Here is a 27,556-nt window from a genome sequence, read left to right as displayed (position 1 = left end):
TGCTTTATTGCCCTTTGAGGCTTCATAAAGGGGGGAGCAGGGTTAAGGCAGACCCGTACCAATGGGCTTGTGGGATGAGGAAGAGTCCAAACTAGCACGATTGCCTTGGGGTGAAGCACTGTGATTGTCCCCTACCATATGAAGAGGACCATGGTGTAGTGAACATTGGATCCTCCCCACACCTACACCGTGACCAACATTCACCAGCACCCTGGCACCACATTGGCAGTCCCCAGAACCAGCAATGGACTTCCTCACACTGCCCATATTAGAAATCATGAAGCAGACTCCATAACCACGTACCTCTTCAGAGGCAAATAGATTTAAAATGGTGGGAACTAAGAACAGGACATGTGAATAATATAAAGGTTAGCCAAACTGGGGGGCGTGGCTACATGGCCACGGACTAGGACGTGCATTCTGTGTGCTCCTGCTGATCCGGAGATGATCCGTCGTTAATAGGTTCCTTAAAGCCATTCAAGAAATGTGGATTTGAAGCACCAGCACCATGAAGTTGGCGGGCATGCAATGGTGCAAGGTCCGACTCGAATCGTGCAAGAAGGAGAGAGTACAGAGGCAGTGAAGTTGGAGCGCACCCTGGGACCGAAGTAACAAAATGGCGTCCATCGGAGAACAATGAGAAGGGCTGAATAGTGCGGCGCTGGTGATATAACGGAAGGATTCGTCTGCATGTACAGCAAACCCGATCCTACGAGGGAAGATCGAAAGAGTGTGGCAACCGCGGGGTTGCAAGCGAAGCAGACATGGTAGAACAAATAATGCGGCTGATCGGCGAGGCGCAGATGGAATAATGTGAAGCTCGGTCTTCCGAGCAAAGCAGACCCGGTGCGGAGACAGAGTTTAGCAAGATTGTAACAATGGGACACTGCAGAGTTCAATGACGTGGGAAAGCATACAAAAGAAGCAGAGAACACAGGGGCTCAGCTGCTGCATTGTGACATTATATCACGGCACGTAAGCATACGCGCTCACTGCATGAACCTCATCGTGATTCTATCTAGTTTTCGTGGACCAAAACACGAGCGCTGCCGGGCGTACTTAAACCCATTAATGCTTATCGCGCAGTGGAGACTTGAGCTCCCAGCGCGCTCCTGACTTGGATCTAGCAGGTCATAACCGTCACCTCAGCAATACAGACTAGAGCCGGGTTGTGTATTTCACCCTCTAGGCAAGCCGTACAGCATTTGTCCACTGTTCGCCTGCCTCTACCTCAGCTGGGATTAAGCAGAACTTTGGAGAAACCGAACGACGAAGGTACTCCACAAAGACTGCGAGGAAGCAACCAAATGTAATCCTGACAATGGCCACAAGCGTTGGCTGGAGCGCACTGCATTGCAGCACCAGATAACATAATCACGTTGGGGGTAAGGCAGAGTGTGTCTATATCACAAGAGACATCAGCCTGCAGGTCAGACACGTTGTGGGGAAGGATTGCGGCACGCTCCGGATACAATAGATGCTACCTGCTATTTGAGGACTCACTGGTGATGTGGAAGCATGTAACTGCGGGCGAGCGAAGCACTATCGCTGGAGACACAGAGCTAGACAGACCAATGGGGTAGTCCTAGTATGACACTTTGGTACATTTGATCGGTATCATGTAGCCTTTGGACCCTATGACCCTGTTGGACTTGAATGTACTGAATTAAATGTACAAGTGAGCTGGGTAGCACTAAGCGTAGCAAATTTGGAACAAATAGGAGCAACAGGAGGGAAGCAACCTACCCCCGAGAATTAGTAGTAAGGTGGCCACTAGGGCGAGTTCACCCTGCTGAGCCACGAGTACAGGCTTTTGCCAGAAAGGGCTAGAGGTGGGGGTGCCTGAGATCCAGGGATGGAGCTGGGCTACAGTTGGGGAGGGTGTTATTGGGGAAGAGCAGGGAGGTGGGAGAGAGGCAGGTGGGAGGGCTTGTTGTGTTTATAGTTAGGGGGAGTTAAGTTGTGATGAGAGTGGCTATAGCAAAATCTAAAGGTTTGCAGGGAGGGATACTGGCGGACCTGCAGGAAGCCGAGGGTGAACTGGAAAGGGCAAGGAGAAAACAGTACCAACCAAGACATTGATCTGATACTAAGACTGCAGCAAAAGTGCGCATGGCACTGGGAAAGATTGTATAACCTTAACTATAAAAAGTATATAGAGAGGCAGCATGCGGGAGGAAATAAACCAGGAAGGATTTTGGTATGGCTATATAAGAGTGAAACCCCTAGACCCACGATTAGATCGATAATGAGGGAAGACGGAAGGGGGGTGGATACCCAAGAGGGAGTTAGCGAACTATTATGGCTGCTATATGGCGATGATGGGGAGGATAATCGCGCAATGATAGTGGAAACACTGGAGGACATAGGATTGCCGCAGACAAAATAAAGAGAGGAGATGGACACACCACGATTACTTTAGAGGAGCTAGAAGAGGTGGTGAGACAGTTGCCAACTAGTAAGACCCCGGGGGCGGATGGACTGCCAAGTGAGTTTTATAAAATATTTAAAGATGAGGTGCTCCCCCCGTTGTTAGACATGTTGAACAAGGCGTATGAGCTAGGCAGACTGCCAGAGTCACTCAGAGAAGCGATTATAACACCACTTCCCAAACCTAATAAGCCAGGGCATAGCTGCAGTTCTTATAGACCCCTGTCGATGTTGAATCAAGACAGTAAAATTCTGACTGCCATTTTGGCAAACAGATTAAGGAAAGATTAAGGAAAGTCATAGGCAAATTGATACACCCGGACCAGACGGGCTATGTCCCTAATAGAAACATATCCAATAATCTCAGAAGGCTTCACAGAGTCATTGAATATAGAAACGAAAGTGAGGACGAACTGGCAATTGTGTCGCTGGACGCAATAAAGGCCTTCGACTCGGTCAAATGGCCGTGGTTGTTGCCGTCCCTGGCTGGCTATGGGATTGGTCCAGGATATCTACAGTGGGCTAAAATGTTATATAGTGAACCGCTGGCCAGGGTTAAAATAGGGTCAGTGGTATCGGAAAGGTGAAAACTTCGTAGGGGAACCAGACAAGGCTGTCCATGGTCCCCTATGCTCACATACTGGCTCTGGAACCCCTATCAATCTACTTAAGGCAACAATATGACATGATAGGCATCGCTGTGGGTGGTGAACGACACCTGATATCATTATATGCAGATCATTATATGCAGACGACATACTATTGTACTTGCAATATCCAGAGGAAAACCTCCAATATGGCTTGGAGGTGATGGGAAGATATGCGGGAATGTCCGGTATAGCGGTGAACCCTCAGAAGTCTAGCATGTTCCCATTGGGTGGATATAAAGGGATCCCCCCCGACACATTTACCGGAGTTACGGGTACCATGGACAGCTAGCACATTTCGCTATCTAGGAATAGACATATACCACGCAGTGGAGGAAGAGCATAAGTGTAATACAGAAGTAGCCATTACAAAAATTGAGCATTGCATTCGGTTCTGGGTAAAACTGCCCTTAGCAATGATGGGACTTAGGGCAATGTTAAAGATGGTGGTCTTGCCTAGGCTTCTGCACTACTTCTGGAATATCCCATATTTGATACCAAAGAAGTTCTTAAATAGACTGGCCAGCATGTGTAGGGACTTCCTGTGGCATGGTACATGAAGCAGAGTGGCCCTCTGGAAGCTAATATGGACGGGGGGGTATAAATTTGCCTATGAAGTTTACTATGTTGAAAGTCAGCTGCAATATGTGGCCAAATGGCTCTCAGAGGATGAAACCTCTGAAACCAAGCTGTTCAGACAGGACTGTGTCCCATTTTATCTGAAGGAGATTGTGTGGTTGCCCCAAGCTGTAATGGATGGGCGCCCAACGATGTTGGTACTAGGATGGAAGATGTGGCGAAGGGCGTGTCAACTGATGAGGAACCCATGCCTGTGCTCCCCTCAGGTACCACTGGTTGCACTGGCGGGTGGAGAAGAGCAGCTAAGGATGACAATTAGGACTCAATGGGAGCCGGCTGGTGTAGCGACAATGGGGGATGTAGCATGGCAGGAGGGGACCATAACAGATTTTGGGGAGTTGGGGGAGGAAACTGGGTTACACACTGGGCAGTATATCACGTACCATAGACTGGTGCGAAAGATCAAGAGAACATGGTCCGAATTGGTGCTTGAGGAAGAACCAGGTGCTACTATAGACATAATATATGACATAGCAGAGGGGGGACACGAGATATCTAGAATATACAATATGATGATGTCCAAAGTGGGAAAAGAGGTGATGCAATTGAGGCTAGAATGGGAGGAGGAAGTGAGTATCCCGATGGAGGATGGGATGTGGGAATGAGTCCAAGGGTATCACAAGAAGGTGTCAAGGAACGCCAGACTTAAACAGATGCAATTGTATATTACACACAGGGCGTATCTGACACCCCAAAGGATAGCCAAGTTCAAAAATGCAGGACGGCAGGCATGCCCTAAGTGTGATGAGGAGAACGTGGGCATGGTGCATATGTTTTGGTCATGCCCGGTTATTGGGCGCTTCTGGGGTGAGGTCGCACATAAACCAGCTGAAAAGGGTATTAAGATCGTGGTGGATACTGTGTGGGCCTGCCTGTTAGGGGGGTTCCCTAGGCCACGGAAATTTAGGCATGTAAGCAAACTGGCATATGTGCTTGCAAAGTGAAGAACTTCTATGGGGTGGAAGACATGCCACAAACCTCAATTGGAGGTATGGTCGAAAGATCTTCAGAAATGGGCGGAGGCGGAAACCACGGTATGGCAAGAAGCTAGCAGTGCTGGGGGTGGGGGGGGGGCGGGAGGAGGAGGAAACCGAGACCCTGATAGCCTGGAAACTGCTGATAGCAGAAATATTTGGGCCAATGCAAGACCCATCGGATCCCGCGGAAAGGAATACCCCATCACAAGATGCAGGAATAGAACATTAGTAGAAGTAAACTCGTAACGGGGGGTGGGAAAAGGGAAGCAGTGAACACGATTGAATGATGTATAATTGAGATGTTATTATATACACTGCAAGTTTGGTTTGTTTTGTTTGTTTAAATATTCAATAAAAAGTTTAAAAAAAAAAGTTAGCCAAACTGCACATTTCTCTGTAACCCAAAAGTTGTGAATGCGGTTTACATTTCAGATTACAAAATCACAATATTTCCATTTTAATCATAATGTGTATGAGTAAAGTAGAAAGGCAATCACCACAGTGGATGGAATTGTAGTATAGAGAGTATTAGATTATCACAGTAGGCCTCCTAGGGCGAATGTACGAGAGAGGAGACTGACACAGCATGCTTCAGGCACGGTCCAGAAGTTTGGGGATAACTATTGCAGGAATCTGGCACACAAAAGAGAATTTCTATAGCAGGTGGTAACAAAATGTATAGGGGAGAAGCATTTGCGAGAGAACTCCATACAAAGGAAATGGGAAAAAGAAAGGTATTGTCACATCAGTCTTACCTGCATCTGTGCACTAGTGAAAGGCCCATACAGCTCAGCTTTGTCGTTGTTCTCCCACTTGTATTCCCACATCGTGTCATCGAGCATCACTGTATGAGAACCAGAGGAGGAAAGTTCAATCGTGTGGCAGATTTCAAGGGATTTAAATACATACCACTGTCAATTAACAGATGGACCCTTCAATCCAAGCAATGTTCTCAAACTTCCATCCTACTAAATTGTACCTAACTGCAAGGGAGCAGCACCAGAAGGGCATTGAACTTGCACTGGAGATCAAATGAATCTTGAAGGGAAAGAGATTGGTGGAAGAGAAGCATCAGAAGAAGGCCTGCTAGGCGTCCTGGAGATTGATAAGGACTAGAATGGGGCAGAGTGTGTGCAGGCAGAGATAGGAAGAGGGTCCGATTGGAAAGACTGGGAACTGGTTGGAGAGGAAAAAGGTGTTAAGTGTAAGGGACACCTCACCAAAAAAGAGGGTTGACTTAGCAAGAGTTCAGTCAGATGTATTACCAAATCTGGCTGTTGTATTTCTAAGCAGTGAGAAAATGGTAGTTTCAAAAGAAAGTTAGGGTCTACTCTTTTTGGTAGAAGTGGTGAGAGCCACTTAATGCAATATCTAAGTAATACGAAAGGAGCATACTTCCCATTTTGAAAAGTAAAGCAGAATATGTTCATCAGCATAAAATTAATTAAAAAACAAAACAAGTTATAAATCAAACTAAAAAGGGTATAATAGACATTCCCTTAATACATATTTGAATCTTAAAGTCAAGTCTACATTCAAAAGATAAAGAAAGCCACTTAAACCTTATAAAAGCTCCCAGACCTGCACTAAACAGGATTAGAGAAAAGTATATACAGGTCTATACAAGTAAAAAGACCAAAGAAAAAATTACAATTAGGAAGTGTAAAGGGGGTAGGGACCAACTACGATGGTCATGGTGACTCAGTGGACATCTATCTATAAAACGCTTAGGTATGTTTCAGTACTCAGCTGATGCAATGTATCAGTGTTAGGTTTCCCTCTGCTGTCCAAATGGCAAACTGCACCTCTGTGTACCCTTCCACTTAAAACAGCTATCATTTTAACAAACAGAACGAGCATGGTTCTACGCGGTCACATTCACCCTCCACTATCACAAACATTCAGGATAATGTCAAGTTACTTCTTTCCAACCCCACCTCCCTTAACACAGGGCACAGGGACTCTGCAATGGAACAAGGTTGACAATTACGCGTTTATACATCATTGAGGCCCGTGTAATCGATGGATTAAACTTAGATATTGTTCTTATACCGCGCATACCTCTCATTCCATCTGATACAAATATGCCTTTCAAATTCAAAAGAAGAGTTTCCTATATGTTTAGCCTTTTCAATAACCATTAAGTCACGGGGACAGACCTTTCACAGAATCTGCCTACCCCTTCCAAAACCTGCATTTAATCACAGGCAACTATTTGTTGCTCTCTCTCAAGAGTTCGATCATTCGGCTCATTAAATGTTGTATCTGAGAAGAACAAGATTGTTAATTGTGTTTAGAATGAAATCTATGAGTGAATAAATAAAAGTACGATGATATTTAATTAATAACCTTTAAGATATGCTAGAACGGCATATGTTATGCCGGGTACAGCTAGTTTTGGGTAAATTATTTTTATGTGCCTTCTCTGATGAAGTTTTCTACCTTCAAATTTCTGATGCAGCTAGACAGCCAGCCATCTGGCTCCATTCAGCTGTGCTTCAATGGATGAAAGGTAGCTTTGAGTGGCAGGTGGTCCAGATGAAAGGTCTGTTTTTTTAGTCACTTACATCTCTGGGTGGGAAATCTTTCCTTTAGGGCATGTTCCAGGTGGCTCTTTGAAATTCCATAAACTTGCATTGCGTACCAAGGTATCAATGCAAAGCAACCTCTCCGGACATTGCATTAAAATGTTATGGAGATATAATATAGACATACAAAAGACATACCAGCCCAAAGTAAAGACATTTTAAGGTTGACAGCTTAAAATGGCCAAGATGTGTGAAGGCATCATGAAGTAGACACAGACAACAGGTTCAAGTTTTAACACAAAGTTTTATTAACTAAAATGTCAGGATGGACTAAGGCCCAATTTACCCTATGCTAAGGTGGTATTTCGCTACCTAAAGAAAACTAAGGATAATCTGCGTCAGAAGTCCCAATCAAAAGTCAGTCTATGTCCAAAACCTATACTTGCCCTCACAATTAACTGCATACAATGTGTAAGGATGTCTGCATCAAAATGAATAGTGTTCAAAATAAAGTTCCGAGCTTCTTCCAGCTGTCTTGGATTGCAATCAGCTTCCCCTTCCTTAAATTCAAAACAGTTCACAAAGTACCAGGGTTCCCTTCCCCCGAGAGTTCAAATCTTCCAGCCCTTCAAAAACAACACAATTCCCTGGGACACGTCCCAACTCTCTCGTCATCAGTACTTTTCACTAGTTCACAAAAATAGGTCTGTCTTTTTAATTCCAAATCACTTAAGCTACTGCTGCAAAACACAAGCTTCTTATTGGCTTTTAGTGTACTGCCTGTAAGCTGATCAACGGGCTTCCGGCAAAAAAAGTTTAGCTAATTTTATCTATGTTTTAGAATTTTATGTTATGATTGAAATATGATTATGTGTAAACGGCGGAATAGTAATTTTCTTTTTTAAATATTTTGATAAAAGGTTTGCGTTTAAGGTTTATGTCAAGAAAAATGTACAATAAAAAAAATTACTAAAAACATTGCCTTTTCCCAAAATGGGGGCACTCGGTCTAGGCACAGTTATCGGACCACAAGCTTCACCCATTACAGGTCACGCAACCACCAATACCCCTTCTTATCGATTTTTCATCAAAAAATGTTCACTGCTTTCTTCCGATAGTGAAGTTTGTTCCTTTCATCAGCATTATACTCTTCCAAAACTTTACTGTGGCTTGACTGGCCACCATTCACTTAGTTACACTTTCTGTACTCTTCTGGCTCTTGCCAATACAGGTTTCCTCTGCAGATCCTTGAACAGTTTGAGATGGTGTCAATATTTGTTTCTCCTCTCATACCCTTCTTGGGATTCAATTGGCTTTGCAACATTTGTATACGAAACGATTAATTCTGTGGTATTTTCCACTTGTATCACCTTGCTTTCGTTCCATTCAGACATGCTCATAACTTGATTTTGCTCTGTGCAACATTCAGAAATGCTAATTTTGTGTCTCTCAGTTTGTTTGGTATTCAAAATCATGTTTCAGCATTCAAAAGTGCTTAAGACAACTTCCAGTTTGTTCGATATTCAGAAAATGACTGCTTCAGGTTCCCGGAGCACCCCGGTATGAGCGTTTCCACTCATCGGCTTCTTGTGGCAGCTCCAGTCTGCTTCATTCCATTATTCGTTCTGCAGCCTCCAAAACCTCTGCTCCTCCGCTGCGTAGGTCGGAGAGAGCACTAATCGCTCTCCTGGAGGTCTGCAGCAACCAAAGTGCTTCAGCTCCCCACAGCTCCTGCTGCTCGCGCCCAGGACTTCCAGACCCTCTCTTGGCCTACCTCAGCGTCCTTGGCTCGTCACGGCTTCCAGCACCCATGTCTCCCGCTCCTGTGTCTCCAGTCTGCCTCTCTCCAGCTCCAGCCGGCTCCAAGCTCCAGCCGGCTGTCTCTGCCCTCTCGTGCTGTGCAGCCCACATTTTTATTTCCATTAGGCTTGCTGAAGACCACAGGTGAGGGTCATATAGTCCAACTGCCTGACCATAGTTAATGGGACCTGCCTGGCTGTTCCATCTGTAATCCTCCATAGCCCTCTTCTTCGTCTCAGTACCAGAGTGGTGTTGGGGAGGTTTACATTAAAAGAAGTGTTCATAACTGTGTTGTCTCCTCCTCGTCTTGGTACTTGGCTGATAATTTGTCTGCATTAAGAATTTGATCTGTTTTTGCAACATTATGAGGCGGATATGTTTTTATCTCACCCAAATGACGATGTGTCCTATCCTAGTTCGTCTCTTCCTCGTCCCAGTGTTAAAGTGGTATTTCTGGGGGACATTTTGTGGGGGATAAAAGGGAAAGGGATGACCGTAGTCTATAAAGGCTTCAGGAATAAAAGGTTCATTCTGAAAAGGGAATGGGGAAATACCATGCCTCACCTAAGGACGTCCTCTGCCCAAGTTATCTCCACCCAGGTGATCCTCCCTCACATATCGACCCCCAGGGTCGGGATCCAAAAGCGATGACCTTTCCCTGGCCACCTGAGAGGAGGTTCCTGGGGAAAAACAAGTGAGGAATGATGGGGAAGAGGCGTTGGGCTGGCAAGGAGGGTATGGGGGTGAACTCCCCTTATTTAAACATGTCAATCTTTTAACCCAATATTGTTTCATTGTTGAAATTCCACACATTTATCATTTTAAAAATAGCCATGCAGAGTTGTGTAGCAAGACAACCTTTTACTGCTATATAGTGTTATGCAATGCAATGTTATCAGGACAGGATCACTGCAGCCTCGGCGGAGAAGACTGAGCAAACGTGCATTATGCAGATGAACACCCAGAAGCGCTCAGCCTAAGAGGAGTGTTAGGGTGATCTTGTGGTCAGGGTCTTTAGGTGCATCTTCCAGACTTGGGTACTGCTACAGATTCTCTCACGTTCACCAGGCTCTCCAAGTGGTAGCTGTGGCAGATGTGAGACAGGCATGTTATCAAGAAAGACACAGACTCATTAAGTGAAGTTCGAAAAGGGAACAAGTTACTCACCTGCAACTGTTGTTCTCCAGCATGGATTCACATGCTCATGAATATTCCCTGCTGTCACGCTGGGAATCCTCAGTAAAAACAAGAAAGCAGTATTGCTTTAAAAGCTTGAATCCTGCCTTTCACCCATTATCCAATCACTGAAGACGTGTCTTAGTGCACCCATCCAATGACGGTCGTCTCCCTGAGTCCCCCGGCGGCCATCTTCAGATTAGAAGCACGGAAGGTGCCAGTATGAACCCAGAAGAGCCACTACAGGGACAGAAGAAGGGTTTGCATGTGAATCCATGCTAGACCCATGCTGGAGAACAACAGTTAAAGGTAAGTAACTTGTTCCTTCTCCAGCATGGGGTCTGGCATGCATTCACATGCTCATGAACACGATTATACAGCAGTAACAAATATATAACCACTGGAGGTGGCAAGGCTCAACAGAAGTACAACACCCCGGAACTGACTCACCTTAAGCAAACAGGTTCAGCAGCACTGCTTCGCCAACTCTGGACTCCTTCCTGGAATCCCTGTCAACACAGTAGAATTTCGTAAAGGTGTGCGTCGACTTCCACGTAGCAGCCCCGCACATTTTTTTGCAAGGGAATTCAAGAGAGGAACGCCGTCGTAGCAGCGATGGCTCTGGTGGAGGGGGCTCTCAGCCGGACTGGAAGGGGTCTGTCGGCCAGCCGATGACAGTGCATGATGCAGCCAGAGAGCCACCTGGACAGGGAGGCCTTGGACAGGGCCTTCCCCTGATTCACAGGACCAAAGTTAACAAAGAGCTGAGAAGTCTTGCGGAAATCTTTGGAGCGGGCCACATAGAACTTCAAGGCACAAGCAACGTCCAGTGCATGCAATGACCGTTCAGAAGCCGAAACCAGATTCGGGAAGAAGACTGGAAGCACCAAAGGTTTGTTGAGGCGTAACTCAGATGGGACTTCGGCATGAAGGAAGGGTGAGTGCGGAGAACCACCCTAGTAGGCTGTAGCGATAAGTAGGGGGCTTTGCAGGAATGAGCCTGGATCTCCACTATCCGCCTGGCCGAAGTGATCGCCACCAGGAAAGCAGCTTTCCATGAAAGAAATGAGAGGGGCACGATGTAAAGGCTCAAACTGAGGACCCATGAGCTTTGTGAGGACAACATTGAGCTTCCACGCCAGGGCCAGAGCTTTCATTGGAGGAAAAGACCTAAGGAGACCCTTCATGAATTCATTGACCAGTCTGTCACACCATAACGATGGCCTTGTAGGTGAACGGGTGTATCGTGAAATGGCCGCTGGGTGCACGTTGATGGAGGCCCGGGTAAAACCAGACTTGGCCAGCTAGAGCAGGTACAGCTGGACCAGAGGAACAGAGGCACGCAGCAGCACGATGCCCTGAGTGCGCTATCTGCCATAGTTGTCTCGCGCATATTCGACTTTCTTTAACAGTGTGACTTACTTTGACAAGCCAGCACTGCTTATTGTCCAGTCCCGGCAACACGAACATACCATGTGCTTGCGCCTTATCTGGGTCATCACCTGACATAATTGTCCCCTGCCACCTCTGAATTATCCCAACACCATGGACATGCTGCCCCCACCTTCGGCAAGTATGCTCATATTCATCCTAGCCATCACGTCGTGGTCGTTAGCTAAGGCATATTGCGCAACGCCCACCTGCACTACTTGCATTCCCTGCAACATCTCCTGTGCATACTCCACTATAATGTCCCTTAGCACATCTCCACCACCCAACTCCTTCACACACACACACACACACACACACACACACACACACACACACACACACACACATTCTTCCAACCCTTACCTCAATGAACCTGCCCTGTGTCTCAAACATTTCACAACCAAACCCACTCCGAACCAACCTTGCACACTTCCACATAGAAATGCTAGACTCAGATCCAGATTGCCTCGCATTCCTTGCACCCAACGCCAACACACTAACACCCCCTGTGCCTCTACTCGGACTCCACCTGAACCATCCACGACCGTACCGAATGAACTAAAAGGAGCTCTTATCAATGCCAGATCCCTTACCGCTCATGCCCTTGATATCTCCGACCTCATTACCTCCCAGAACCTCGATTTCATCGTTATCACTGAAACATGGCTATACGCCACTTCTGGCCCCGCTCTTGTCCCTCGCTATTCCTGATGGATATTCTATCCTTAGAAATGACCGCCCACCCAACATGTCCAAAGGTGGCGGCGTTGCCTTTATACATAGGGACAATATCAACATGAGACCGATCCCCAACATTCTTTGTAGCTCAGCTGAATCATTATCAGTGAAACCTTCACTCTCACCTACCAACACAGCGTCATTACACCTCATTTACAGACCACTCGGTCCTCTCTCCTCCTTCGCAGAAGATATTACGTCTAACCTATCCAACAATGCTAAGCCTAATTCACAAGTGTTGCTGCTAGGTGACCTGAATCTTGGACTGTCTGACCCCAAGGATTTCATGGCCACAGAAGTTGCAAGCATTGTGTCAAAGGAACAAGTTACTTACCTGTAACTATTGTTCTCCAGCATGGGTCTGGCATGGATTCACATGCTCATGAATATTCCCCGTCGTCAGGCTGGGAATCCTCGGTAAAGAAAAAATCAGTATCAGTTTAGTTTCTGATCTGTCTTTCTTAGTAGTAACCAATCACTGAACTCTGGGTCATACTGCCCCCAGCCAATGACTGCCCTCTCCCTAAGCCCCGCCTCTGGCAGCCATCCTCAGATTTGGTAGCACGCCAAGTGGCAGTATGACCAAGTGAAGAGCCGCAGAGGGGTAGGTGGGAGGGTTCGCATGTGAATCCATGCCAGACCCATGCTGGAGAACAACAGTTACAGGTAAGTAACTTGTTCCTTCTCCAGCATGGGGTCTGGCATGAATTCACATGCTCATGAATAAAATAATACATAGCAGTATACACATGCACAACCACGGGAGGTGGCAACAGGTTCAACATTAAGCAATACAACAACTCAACATTAAGCATCTCTTACCTCCTCACCAGGCTCACCTTAAGCGAACAGGTTGCGCAGCACTGCTTGGCTGACCCTGGACTCCTCCCTGGAGTCCCGATCGACGCAGTAGAATCTTGTGAAGGTGTGCATCGACCTCCACGTAGCAGTCCTGCAGATGTCCAGCAGGGGCACGCCAGACAGGAACACCGTGGTAGCAGCGATCGCTCTGGTCGAATGGGCTCTCGGACGGCCGGGCAGCGGTCGGTTTGCCAACCGGTGACAATGCATGATGCAGCCGGAGAGCCATCTGGAAATGGAAGTCTTCGAGAGAGCCTTCCCTTGATTCACAGACCCAAAGTTCACGAATAGCTGTGACGTCTTCCGAAAACTCTTTGTGCGGTCCACATAGAACTTCAGCGCTCTAGCTACATCCAGCGAGTGCAAGGTCCTCTCGGCCTGCGTCGAAGGCGACGGGAAGAAAACTGGTAAAACCAAGGGCTCGTTGAGGTGGAGGTCCGACGGCACCTTGGGCATGAAGGAGGGGTGCGTCCTAAGCACTACCCTTGTGTCATGAAAAGTCAAGTATGGAGGCTTGCAAGATAGGGCCTGAATCTCTCCCACTCGTCGTGCAGAGGTGATGGCCACGAGGAACGCTGTTTTCCATGACAGGAACTTCAAGGGCGCCGAATGCATAGGCTCGAATGGGGCTCCCATGAGCCTGGTCAGCACCACATTAAGTTCCCACGCCGGGGCAGGAGCCTTCACCGGCGGGAATGAATGGAATAGTCCCTTCATAAATTCCTTTACCAGGTGATCAGGTGATGAGACCACAAGGACGCCCGTCCCGTAGTCCTGGTATATCAGGAGATTGCAGCCAGATGTATTTTTATGGAGGCGTGAGCCAGTCCAGCTTTGGCCAGCGACAGTAAGTACGGCAGCACTTGAGGGGCCGTAATCCGCAGAGGGTTAATCTTCTGTTCACGGCACCAGACAGAGAACATCTTCCATTTATGACCGTAACACTTGAGAGTTGAGAACGCCCTGGCCTTTGCAAGAACCTCTCTACAATCAGCCGGGATATCGTACCCTCCAAACTCTAGCGCTGCAGGAGCCAGGCCTGCAAGTTCAGCGACTGTGGGTCGTGGTGTAGAATGGCGCCTCCTCCTCTGGAGAGAAGATCCGCGTCCGCCGGCAGCCTGACTGGCGGGGACGTTGACAAGTCCAGAAGGTCCGGGAACCAGACCTGCCTCGGCCACGCCGGTGCGACGAGGATCATCCTGCACCTGGACTTCTTGAGCTAGCTGATGAGGCGGAGCAGCAACGGCAATGGAGGGAACGCGTATAGAAACAGGCCGTCCCAAGGGAACGAGAAAGCATCGCCCATGCTCCTCAGCTGTGGGAACCTGCTGGCGAACCTCTGGCACTTGGAGTTCGTCGCGAACAGGTCGATCTGGGGTTTGCCCCACCGTTGGAAGAGTCGATCCATTTGATCCTGGCGCAGTTCCCACTTGTGGCACGAGCGCAGCTCCCTGCTGAGTCGGCGATGGTGTTTTTTAATCCTGCCAGGTGGAAGGGAACCAGAAACATCCCCTGGGCGACGGCCCAGTGCCACAGATCCTGGGCCTCCTTGGGTAGGGCTGGGGATCTGGTGCCTCCCTGCTTCCGTAAGTAGAACATCGTGGTGGTGTGGTCAGTGAAGATCCTCACCACTTTGTCCTTGAGGGACGGGAGGAACGACTTGAGCGCCCAGAACACTGCACCGAGCTCCAAGATGTTGACCTGAAGAGACCTCTCCTCCGGGAGCCAAAGGCCTCTTGCATGGAGATCTCCGGTGTGGGCCCCCCAACCCTCCAGAGAGGCGTCGGTAGTCACCGTCTCCTGAAACGCCAGGGTTTGAAAGTCCGTGCCCGTCGTGAGGTGAGCCCGGGTGCCCCACCATAGGATCGCCCGACAGAACTCCTCGTCAAGGGGGATCCTGTCCTCGAAGCAGCCCCTCGCCTGAAACCACAGGGCGTCGAGGAACTCCTGTAGCAGACGTATCCAAAGCCTGCACAGGGGTACAAGGTAGATGCATGAGGACATCTTCCCGAGAAGGGACTTGATGGACCTCACCCTGGCCACGTCCCGTGGCTAACAGTCGGCGTACCTTGCCCAGGATGGTTTTGGTCCTCTCCTCTGAAGGGGAGGCCAATTGCTCCACTGTATCGAGCTTCGCCCCCAAAAACAGTGCTACTTGCGATGGAACCAGGTGGGATTTGGGGTAGTTGATGGAGAACCCCAGCTCTGTGAGCAACCGGACGGTCCTCGCCGTATGATCGACGGCGAGTTCCCTTGACCTTGCCCGGATTAGCCAGTCGTCCAGGTAGGGGTACACGTGGATCCCCATGCAGGCGCAGCCGCGCCGCCACTGGTGCCAGGCACTTGGTGAAATCCGAACAGTAGGGCTCTGAATTGGTAGTGGCGTCCTTGAACTACAAACCTGAGGAACTTCCTGTGCCTTTTTAGAATGGGGATGTGGAAGTAAGCATCCTCCAGGTCCAGCGACCATAGGAAGTCGCCTTCCTCCAGCTGTCCCAGTACGTGCTGGAGGGTGACCATCCTGAATTTCTGCACCTTGATGTATTTGTTTAACCGACGCAGGTCTAGGATGGGGCGCCAACAGAGCCCCAGAGCCTCCTGGGGACGTGCTCGATGGCCCCTTTCTTGAGCATCGCCTTTACCTCCAACAGCAGTTGAGGGACGTGATTCTCCTTCCTCGCCACGGGAGGAATGCGAGGGCACTTCTTTAGGAATTCCAGCAAGTGCCCGTTGGCCAGGGTGTCCAACACCCAACGATCGGTGGAGATGGACTCCCACACCCTGATGAACTTCCTCAGTCGGCCTCCCACTGGGGTGCTTCGGTGGGGGCCCGACCACCTGGCCGGGTCAGTCTTGCTTGGAAGCGGCTTTGCCGCCTTGGCGACGACGGCGGGAACCCCCTTGCTTGCCGCGACCTCTGTAGGCCTCCTGGGAAGAGGAGCGGGCCGCATGGCGGTAGGTGGAGGAGCCACCGCTGGATCCTTTGGAGGCACCCTGTCTGCCCCCAGAGCTCCGAAAGAGCCGTTGCTGCTGAAGTACCCCAAGGGCCCGGGCCGTCTCCGAGTCGGTCTTGATGGCCTGTAGAGACTCATCCACCGCCTTACCAAAGAGGTTGTTGCCGTCGAACGTCATGTCCAACACTCTGGTCTGGACGTCCTGGCGAAAGTCTGTCGCCTTGAGCCATCCTTGTCGTCGGAGGCAAACTCCGTTGCCCACTTGGCGAAATCCGGTATCAATGTCCGTTGCCACCGTAAAGGTGTGATCCGACGCCGCCTCGCCCTCCTGCAGAATTTCTAGGGCCTCTGCCCTTTTGTCATCAGGCAGGAAATCTAGCAGGGGAGCTATCTTGAACCAGAGCTCCCCGTCGTAGCGGGCCACGATCGCTAAGGCATTGGCCGCCTTAATCGTCATCGCCGCCGACGAGATGACTCGTCGTCCCATAGAGTCCAACTTCTTGCCCTCGTTGTCCGGCGGGGAAGTGGAAGTTGAAGCCCGCTGCCTTCTTCTTAGCCGCTGCCGAGATGACCGAGTCCGGCGTGGGCTGGGCACTGAGGCACAAGGGGGCGGCATCGGGGACTCGGTACTTCTTCTCGTACCTGTCCCTCTTGGCGGGTGTCGTGGCAGGGTTCTTGAGGGCAGAAAGCCCCTCGTCCCAGATGTCGTCGAGTAAAGGCACCACGAGGACCGTCTTCCTCTTAGCCTCTCGTTGTTGGTACAGAAACCCCTCCTTTTTCTGTTCTTCAGGGCATAGCTGGAAGACCTCGGATGCCCTGGTTATCATGGCGTGGAAAGAACCAACCTCGTCGGCTGGGGACGCCCGCGGGGGGAGGGGGGGTAACAACAGGATGTCTGCTGTCTCATCGCCGCTGTCGTCTTCCGTCCCCGTATCTGTCGCCGTATCCTCTCCCGGCGAGGGGGGGGGGATGAGGGGTCCACCGGCCTCGCGGGCACGAAGGGTTGAGATGGGTGGACTCTCCTCCGCTTGTTCGGAGGGTTTCCCGACAGGTCTGGTTCTGGATCCTCCCTCAGGGTCCGTGGTAATCTTGTCCTTATCTCGGTACATAAGGATTGGATTGCCAACAAAATGGCCGCCAAGCTATCCTGGGGCTCAGGCAATGGCTGCGACGGACGGGATGGCCGCTCCACTGGGCCCTGTTTGTCGTCCTCGTCGCTATCTTCGATCACGGCAGCAGGGACCGTCCCCTGGGATCGAACCTTCTCGATCCTCTCGTTGAGGCCTATGGACCTTTCTTTGAGGCCCCTCTCGGTCTCCACCAGTTCCTCCTCGGAGGCTGATTCCGAGTCTGTAATGGCCACTGCCCCCCCCCCTCTTTTTCAGCCGGAGGCTCCGCAGGGGTCTTAGCGGTGGGCTGGAAAGAGTATTCCCTCTGCGGCGGGAAGGGATACTCTGGGCCCAGAGGCCGTTTCCATTGGCGTAGTCTCAGCCGGCTCCGCCAGGGTCGCAGAGACCACTTCGGTAGAGCCCTTAGCCGGGTGGATCAAGGCCCTCACCACCTTAGGTGCGTCCTGGGACTTCGCCTTCCGGGAGGGTCAACGCCTCGCTCCCCCTTTGAGATCGACCGGGTCCGCTCCAGCGGCCTACCCGGGTTCTCGGACTTCCTCTTCCCTGAACCAGAGCGCTGGCTCGTGGTCGAACGTGCCGGGGAAGTAGCGCCCTGCTTGGCAACCGAAGAGCCCGACCTTTCGGCGCTCCCGGAGCCCACGGACTCGCAGTGCTTGGCCTTCTGTTGGGCCCCTGTCGTCGGGGCGCCCTCAAAGGACTTAGAAGCCCGCTCAGACTTCTTCTTCGCCTTCTCACTTGCTGTGCCCTTCGCCAGCCAGGTGGCGAGGCGGGGACGACGATCTTGTTTGGTCCATTCCGAAAGGTTCTTGCAGAACGCACAATCCTTCTCCATGTGCGTCTTGTCCCCATGGAGGCAGTAGAGACATCGCGAATGCTCGTCCTCCTTGAAAACGTTATATAATCCGCATCCAGGGCAGTTCCTGAACAGCTTGGATCCGGGCGTCGAGCTCCCTTTGTCCTGGGCCATGTCTGTTGAGGTAGGCCGCAGATCTTCCGGAATCCTCCAAGAAGTGTAAACTCGACGAAAACATCACCCTTGAGGGGCGTAGAAGAATTCTGAAACGGGTCCCAGTTATCGGAAGTAGAAACGGTGGAGCTTGAGGCTCGATTAAACCGAAAAAATGAGAAAATCTCCTGAAAAAGCATGAAAAACGCAGTAAAACTCGAGAGCTAAACACGAGGACTCCCAACACTTGAGCGTGCGGTAAAAATCTGAGGATGGCTGCCAGAGGCGGGGTTTAGGGAGAGGGCAGTCATTGGCTGGGGGCAGTATGACCCAGAGTTCAGGGATTGGTTACTACTAAGAAAGACAGATCAGAAACGAAACTGATACTGAATTTTTCTTTACCGAGGATTCCCAGCCTGACGACGGGGAATATTCATGAGCATGTGAATCCATGCCAGACCCCATGCTGGAGAACTTAGACTTTCAACAACGCAACCTCAAACCCTCGCATAACAAAGGCAGAACGCTTGACTGGATCGTAGACCTAAATTGTAATACTACGATAAGTTCCAATTCAGCCTGCACTTGGTCTGACCACCACGTCATTATCTTTCATCTACCAACCACCATTCCTAGCACCAAACCTACAATAGCCCCCTCTATTCCCACCAGGAATAAAAAGGACATCACCAAGGACAAGCTACTCCCGCTTATCCTACGCATTCTGAACAATTGTGCCACATCCTATAATGACCCTACGGTCTTGGTGGACACTTTCAACCGAACACTGCTCAAAGCTATTGACACTATAGCCCTGCTTAAACTTACAAAATCTAAACAACGAGCTCACCTGAATTCCTGGTTCACTCTACATCTCAGAGCCCTGCGCAAAGAAAAACGCAAGGCGGAATCACTCTGGAAAAGTCACCCTTGTGCTTCTAACAAAGACAACCTCTTCACTGCTTCCTTTAACTATAAAGAAGAGATCATTCAGGCAAAAAATGAAACCTACAACTTGCGCATTTCGCAAACTGAATCCAACACGAAGGAGCTATTCAAAATTCTTAAAGAATTATAATCCCCTTCACCCATACCAGATACTTTTAACAAAGACAGCTCTTGGTGCAACAGCATCCAAAATGCTCTCCTCTCCAAAATAACCACCTTACAAGCCAAAATCAATGCCAAACAAAACTCTCTCCTCTCCAAACCTCTTGCACCTAAAACCTCTACCACTTTCACCCAGCCCCCATTTAGCTTCCTTCCTCTTACTAACTCTGAGGTTGAAAAAATGATCAGCAACCTTAAACCTTCCAACTGCCAAGGGACTCCTGCCCGGCCCCTATCATTAAGGAATCTGCCCATGACCTTGCTCCCTTCATTACCACCTGCATCAATTCCTCTTTTCACTCCGGAATTGTCCCCAACAATCTGAAGGACGCCTGGGTCATCCTTCTGCTGAAAAAGCCTACACTTGATCCGTCCATACCTACTCATTTCAGACCGATCACCACGGTCCTGTTCCTCCTAAAAATCTTAGACAGAGCGGCCTACCTCCAGATACAGGAGTATCTGGAGGCTAACAACTTACTTGGCACAAGACAATCTGGCTTCAGACCCAGGCATGGGACAGAAACAGCCTTATTAGATCTGAAAACGCAAATAGAGGACTTAAAAGATAATGGCAAACTAGCTCTACTACTACTCTTGGACCTCTCTGCGGCCTTCGATCTGTCAATCACCAAATCCTATGCCAACACTTGAAATCTGCTGCCCACTTCTCGGAAAATGCCACTAACTGGATCAGATCATTTCTGGACAACAGACTCATGAGAGTATTCTCACCCACTGCATCTGCTGACCCATCTCCGGTCCCATGTGGAGTCCCTCAAGGGTCGTGTGTAACTCCCACGCTTTACAATGTTTTCACCAAACCATTGTTCGATGTGCTTGACTATCTGGGTGTTACCTAAACCAACTACGCGGATGACACCCAGATATTCATCCCCATCACTGGTGACTACATCGTAGACGCCAAAGCTTTGAACGACGTTTACCAAGTCGTCCAAGCTTGGATGGCCCATCACGAGCTCTGTCTCAATGATGACAAGACAGAGCTCCTCATCCTTGGCACCCAACAAAGACTTAGTGTCATGATGCCCGCTCCCGGGGAGCCGGTTCAAGCCCTGCGTCCCCGAAAGCGGACATCCAGTCCCCAAGGAAAGACCCAGCAACCCCATATAGGGGCCCTTTGGACAGTGTCCTATGGCGCCAGGCTCATAAAAGACATCAGTCCTGGCGCCATAGGCGCCAGGCTCATTATGGGAGTGCTTGGGTGCACTTACCTGATGCAGACCATGCTGCAGGATCCCGGCCTCCTTGAGGCCTGAAAGGAACTACTTTACCTGTGGGACTAATTTACCATCGGGGCGTGGTCGGGGAAGGATACATACCTCGAACTTCTTCCAAGGCTATTTAAACCCCACCCGAACAGCCACACGTGCTTCGCGTTGTTCTGCATCTAGCAGCTGGACGCTCACCGTGTCTGCTCCTGCATCCTGACTTCTGCCACGCCTGCCAGCATCCTGGATCACCTGCAAAGGAAGAGAAGAAGAGAACAGAAGAAGGAAAAGTCCTTACCTGCTAAATCCGCATCCCGGAGACACCTTGCTGACAATCCTGAAAAGGAAGACTTATTTAAAAGCTCATTGCGTCGATCGCTGCAGCGCCACATTCCACTCACCTTTACAGGGCGCCTCCATGTTCAGCAGCGATCATCTGGATTCGCAGTCACGCCCCAGCGCCTATGGAGAAAAAGACCAGAACAAAAGGTGAGAGAGAGAAGGGAATAAGGAAAGCTAAATCTCCATGTTAAGACTTACCTGTTGATTCATTCCCTCTTCATTTCGGGTCCACGCCGCATCCTGGCATTTCCCGACCCCGGCCCCTAAGGGGAAAAAGAGACATCAGCGTTAATGAGCAAATGAAAAGACATTACCAAAAAACGCTCATTAAATACTTACCTGATTTCTACAAGGATTTCACCTCTCATCTCGGGTCGGTGCCTGTTCCCGGGCATTCCGTACCCCGGCCCCTATGGGGAAAAAGACACTAGCATTAGTACATTAATGCATGGACACAAGGGGAACCTCTTATCAAAAAACTTACCTGGAAGCCAAGCAAGTTTGGTTCTCACCAATCCGAAAATCCAGTGAAGTAACTGGATACCAACGCACCCCTGCATCAGAAGCAGGATGGAGAGCTCGTCCGTCCAGACCCTAAGGTGAGACGCTACGGGGAATCACAGAAGGGTTTCGAGGAGGGTGAGAGGGGAAAGTGGGAGGCCGATTGCATTACCCCGCAGACAGTTAATCCCCTATTTTCGCCTACAGAAGGATACTTCTGCAAGCCAGACAAGCCAGATTTGGGGGCCCGGTCCAGTCCGTCATCCGAACCCTGCGCATCACCTTAGAAGAGGTCACAACAGCGCGAACCAGGCCAGCGCCTCCGTGGGAGTCAGGTGAGCGTTACAGAATGCGAAGCCTTCCTACAAATTCCCACCCAGGCGCTATGGAAAGTTCTGAGACTGATCAGTTGGCCCAATTACTGGGGGAATTAAGGGCCGAAGTACATGCCGCTCGTCAAGAGACTAATGCCCTCAGGAGGGAATTAATAATATCAAAGGAAAGAACTGATGACCTGGCCAGACAGCTTTTGCAAGGTCAAGCTGGGCAAACTCCTCTACCCGGTTCCGGAGGGAACCCCGCTCCTGTGGTTTCCAGTAACCCTGTGCAGATTAATCTACCCGGAAACATGCCGCTGGCCCCACCCGAACGCTTTGCTGGGGACCCCAAACGATTCGCCGTATTCATGAATCAGTGTCGTTTGCACTTCCTATGCAGACCTGGGGCCTTCCCTAATGATCAGACCAAGGTAGCCTTTGTATTGTCATATCTCAGCGGCTGCGCTGCCGATTGGTCAGTTCCACTGGTTACTCAAGATGACCCGATTCTCCGTGATTTTCAAGGGTTTCAAGCAAGCATGGAAAGGTTATTTGCTCGACACTCTCAGGGGAAGGCTCTGGATGACGAACTTCTATCCCTGCGGCAGGGCAATCAGGACCTCCTATCCTATATTGCAACCTTTAATAGACTAATTGTGGAAACGGGATGGCCAGAGGATAAAGAGAGTCACGTTGTTTTATCGAGGCCTGCGCGGAGAACTTAAAGATATCTTGGCCCAAGTTGTAAATCCACCCCAAGAATGCACAGAGTATATAGACTTAGTGGTCCAATTGGATCACAGACTTCAAAACAGAAAAGCAGATCGGTCCAGGTTTGAGACCCAGGTGTTGGTCAAGACCCATGCTAATCCCAAGGGAGTTCATGTCGCTGAGCCTATGCAAATTGGAGGGGTTAAAGGACCCTTAACTCAAAAGGAACGTGAAAGGAGGCAGCAGTTAAAATTATGTCTTTATTGTGGGAATTCTGGACACTTTCTACGAGATTGCCCGGCAAAACCGCCCCGAAAGGCGGTAGGAGCCGCTGACAAAAACCATGAAGACTCTGTTTCGGGAAACGACTCCGCCCGACAAGCGTAGGTGTCCGCTTGCCGAGCTTGAAAGCTAACTCTCAGACCTCGCATTTCATTGTGCCAATGGTTCTCGTAGATCCAGAACAGCCTAAACGGTTGCATGCAATAAAGGCATACATCGATAGTGGGGCTATTGGAAACTATGTGGATCGTGAATTGGTCTCTAGGATTAACCTCCCTCTCCATCCTAAAACCAGCAAAGATGTCATCACCACAGTCGATGGAACTGACATTGCCTCTGGACCGGTAACACATTCCACTACTGAGGTGACTCTTATTGGTCCCGACGGCCATCGGGAGGTTGTTGTGTTTGATGTAATCAAGGCTCCACAGTTTCAGGTTATTCTTGGAATCCCTTGGTTAGAGACACATAATCCTCGAATTGATTGGCGAGCTAAGAGAATAACCTTCCCGGATTGTACACAAACCTGCTACCCAGAAAACCTGAAGATTAATCTAGCATCTGTAACCTCTGCCTCCATGCAACTACCTCCGGAATACCAAGACTTTCAGGAAGTCTTCCAAAAGGAACAGGCCAACATGTTACCTCCTCACAGATCGTACGATTGCCAAATCGATCTGGTGCCCGGTGCACAACCCCCTTGTAGCAGGATTTATGCCCTTACCGAACCTGAGAACCTGCATTTGAGACAATATTTGGATCAATACCTAGCTAATGGTTTTATTCGCCCGTCAAAGTCCCCGGCATCCTCGGCTTTGTTCTTCGTGCCCAAAAAAGAAGGCGACCTTAGAACTTGTATCGATTACCGCGCATTGAACCAGATAACGGTTAAAAACCGTTATCCTCTGCCTCTGATCCCTGAACTCCTTGACCAGGTAAAGGACGCTTGCATATACACCAAGTTAGATCTCCGGGGGGGCTTATCAGCTGCTACGAGTTAAAGAAGGCGACGAATGGAAAACTGCCTTCCGTACTAAATACGGATTATTCGAGTAGCAGGTGATGCCTTTCGGATTGTGTAACGCGCCGGCTGCCTTCCAATACTTCATGAATGATGTCCTTCAGGAACTCATCGACGTTTGTGTTGTCGTATATATCGATGACATTCTGGTGTACTCCTCTTCGGAATCTGATCACAGAAAACGCGTCAGGGCAGTACTTGAAAAACTGCGCCAACACAAACTATTTGCTAAATTGGAGAAATGCGTTTTCCATACCACAGAAGTCGAGTTTCTAGGTTTCATCCTGACACCCAAGGAGTCCGAATGGACTCAAGAAAAGTGGATGCCATCCTCAAATGGCCATCACCTAGCTCTGTAAAAGGGGTTCAAAGTATGCTCGGCTTTGCCAATTTCTATCGCCGGTTTATCCCGGAATTTTCACGCATGGTACAACCCATTACTGCAGCATTACTGCACTCTTGAGGAAAAATAAATGTTTTGAATGGTCTGAAGAAGCCGAGCAGGCCTTTCAGGATTTAAAAGCTAAGTTTACCTCCGCACCTATATTGAAACACCCGCGTCCAGATCTGCCTTATGTCGTCGAGACTGACGCATCCAGCGTAGCCATGGGAGCTGTCCTGTCCCAAAGAGATCCCGAAACCAACCAGCTGCATCCCGTAGCATTTTGGTCCAGAAAATTCTCGGCACCCGAGGTTAATTATGCAATCACTGACAAAGAACTGTTAGCCATTAAGTCCGCTTTTAAAGCCTGGCGGCATTATCTGCTTGGCGCTCGACATACCATCACAGTGATCACTGATCACCGGAATTTACAGTATTTGAAAACCGCCAAGGCTCAGTCATCACAGCAGCTCCGATGGGCTTTGTTTTTCGCTGAATTTGATTTCGTGATTACATATCGACCTGGCTGCAAGAATGGCAAAGCAGACGCCTTATCCCGAATTGGAATGGGAGAATCTGATACAAACTCAGAACCAGTACCAATAATTCCCGAACAGAGGATTCTAGGCATGACTTCGTTACAGACGCTTGAAGACATTCAAGCCAGAGTGAAACAACTCCTGGACCCTACAACCTTACAAGATTGAATACAAAAGGGATCAGACTTTACCATAGATAATGGTTTACCTTATTTCCAAGGACACTTATTCCTGCCACATAAGGAATTACACAAACTACTTATTTCCGGTTATCATGATACATTAATAGAGGGACACCCCGGTATTGCCAAGACAGAGGAAAAGGTGAAACAACAATTTTGGTGGCCCTCTTGGCGAAAAGATGTAAAATCTTTTGTGATGTCCTGTGGTGTTTGCGCCCAAAATAAAAGTCAAAAGAAAAGACCAGCCGGTCTCCTTCAACCTCTAGACATACCGCCAGCACCCTGGCACACCCTATCAATGGATTTTATTACAGACCTGCCTCCTTGTTCGGGGTACAATACTATTCTGGTAATTGTGGATTTGTTTTCCAAAATGGCCCACTTTATCCTTTGAAAGGTTTACCTTCAGCTTCTGTCCCAGCCAAAGAATTCCTCGAAAATATTGTTCGGCTACATGGATTCCCATCTATACTAATCTCTGACCGGGGAAGCCAATTCATTTCCCACTTCTGGCGCAAATGTTGTCAAATGGCGCAGACCGACGTAAGATTATCGACCAGTCACCACCCTCAGACCGATAGTCAGACCGAGAGGACAAATCAGACCCTTGAGCAGTACTTACGGTGTATGTTATAGCAATCTGAAAGCAACTGGAAAGACATTCTTTGGATAGCCGAATACGCATATAATAATTCGGTACACTCTGGAACTGGCCACAGCCTTTTTTATACTGTGTTTGGGCATCACCCTCGAACCTCAAACCTTGACTCACCTCAGAACCTCGGAATGCTCGGAATGCCTGCAGTAGAACATCTGCATTCTACAATTACCCAAGCCTTCAAAGAGGCAACTACGCATTTACAACAAGCCAAGAGAAAATACAAGGAGAATGCTGATCTACATCGGAGTGAAGCACCTCAGTATCAGATTGGGGATCAAGTGTGCTTAGCTACCAGACATTTACCACTCAAAGGGCCTCAAACTTTTAACCCAAAATATCTGGGACCTTATTCTATTACGGCAATAATTAACCCAGTGGCTGTTAAACTAGATTTACCAGCTAGTATGCGAATTCACCCTGTTTTTCATGTGTCACTTCTGAAACCAGTGGTACCCGGAACCAGACTACTCAAACCTCCAGAACCTATTCTAATAGATGGGGAGCCCGAATTCGAAGTGAAGAACATTTTAGACTCAAAAATGTTTAGGTCAAAACTGTTCTACCTAATTGATTGGAAGGGGTACGGACCTCAGGAGAGGTCGTGGGAACCCAGCGACCATGTGCATGCACCTCGATTAGTCAGGAAATTCCACCGACTCTTCCCAGACAAACCAAAACCCCCAGAGGTAACAACCTTGGGAAGGTCCTTGGGGGGGGGGGGGAGCTGTCATGATGCCCGCTCCCGGGGAGCCGGTTCAAGCCCTGCGTCCCCGAAAGCGGACATCCAGTCCCCAAGGAAAGACCCAGCAACCCCATATAGGGGCCCTTTGGACAGTGTCCTGGCGCCTATGGCGCCAGGCTCATTATGGAAGTGCTTGGGTGCACTTACCTGATGCAGACCATGCTGCAGGATCCCGGCCTCCTTGAGGCCTGAAAGGAACTACTTTACCTGGGGGACTAATTTACCATCCAGGCGTGGTCGGGTAAGGATACATACCTGATTGGAGGAAGGATACATACCTGGAACTTCTTCCAAGGCTATTTAAACCCCACCCGAACAGCCACACGTGCTTCGCGTTGTTCTGCATCTAGCAGCTGGACGCTCACCGTGTCTGCTCCTGCACCCCGACTTCTTCCACGCCTGCCAGCATCCTGCATCACCTGCAAAGGAAGAGAAGAGAAGAAGGAAAAGTCCTTACCTGCTAAATCCGCATCCCGGAGACATCTCGCTGACAATCCTGAAAAGGAAGACTTTTATTTAAAAGCTCATCGCGTCGATCGCTGCAGCGCCGCATTCCACTCACCTTTACAGGGCGCCTCCATGTTCAGCAGCGATCATCCGGATTCGCAATCATGCCCCAGCGCCTAGGGAGAAAACGGCAAGAACCAAAAGGTGAGAGAGAGAAAGGAATAATGAAAGCTAAATCTCCATGTTAAGACTTACCTGTTGATTAATTCCCTCTTCATTTCGGGTCCGCGCCGCATCCTGGCATTTCCGGACCCCGGCCCCTAAGGGGAAAAAGAGACATCAGCGTTAATGAGCGAATGAAAAGACATTACCAAAAAACGCTCATTAAAGACTTACCTGATTTCTACAAGGATTTCACCTCTGATCTCGGGTCGGTGCCTGTTCCCCGACATTCCGTACCCCGGCCCCTATGGGGAAAAAGACACTAGCATTAGTACATTAATGCATGGACACAAGGGGAACCTCTTATCAAAAAACTTACCTGGAAGCCAAGCAAGTTTGGTTCTCACCAATCCGAAAATCCAGTGAAGTAACTGGATACCAACGCGCCCCTGCATCAGAAGCAGGATGGAGAGCTCGTCTGTCCAGACCCTAAGGTGAGACGCTACGGGGAATCACAGAAGGGTTTCGAGGAGGGTGAGAGGGGAAAGTGGGAGGCCGATTGCATTACCCCGCAGACAGTTAATCCCCTATTTTCGCCTACAGAAGGGTACTTCTGCGAGCCAGACAAGCCAGATTTGGGGGCTCGGTCCAGTCCGTCATCCGAACCC

At 49.3% G+C, this 27,556-nt stretch overlaps 1 protein-coding gene across 2 annotated transcripts in view; it reads right to left on the bottom strand.

Moving 5' to 3' along the window:
• CD2BP2 (CD2 cytoplasmic tail binding protein 2) overlaps positions 1-27,556 on the bottom strand; it is a 224,263-nt gene that overhangs the window by 85,644 nt on the left and 111,063 nt on the right. For both annotated transcript variants that reach the window (XM_069651655.1, XM_069651656.1), the window contains exon 6: positions 5,449-5,537. In XM_069651655.1, coding sequence (XP_069507756.1) covers positions 5,449-5,537 — 89 coding nt within the window. The remainder of the gene's footprint in view (positions 1-5,448; positions 5,538-27,556) is intronic.

Source organism: Ambystoma mexicanum, chromosome 3p, assembly GCF_040938575.1.
Source record: "Ambystoma mexicanum isolate Mex_15411 chromosome 3p, UKY_AmexF1_1, whole genome shotgun sequence".
Classification (NCBI taxonomy): domain Eukaryota; kingdom Metazoa; phylum Chordata; class Amphibia; order Caudata; family Ambystomatidae; genus Ambystoma; species Ambystoma mexicanum.
This window is presented reverse-complemented; position numbering and strand designations above follow the sequence as displayed.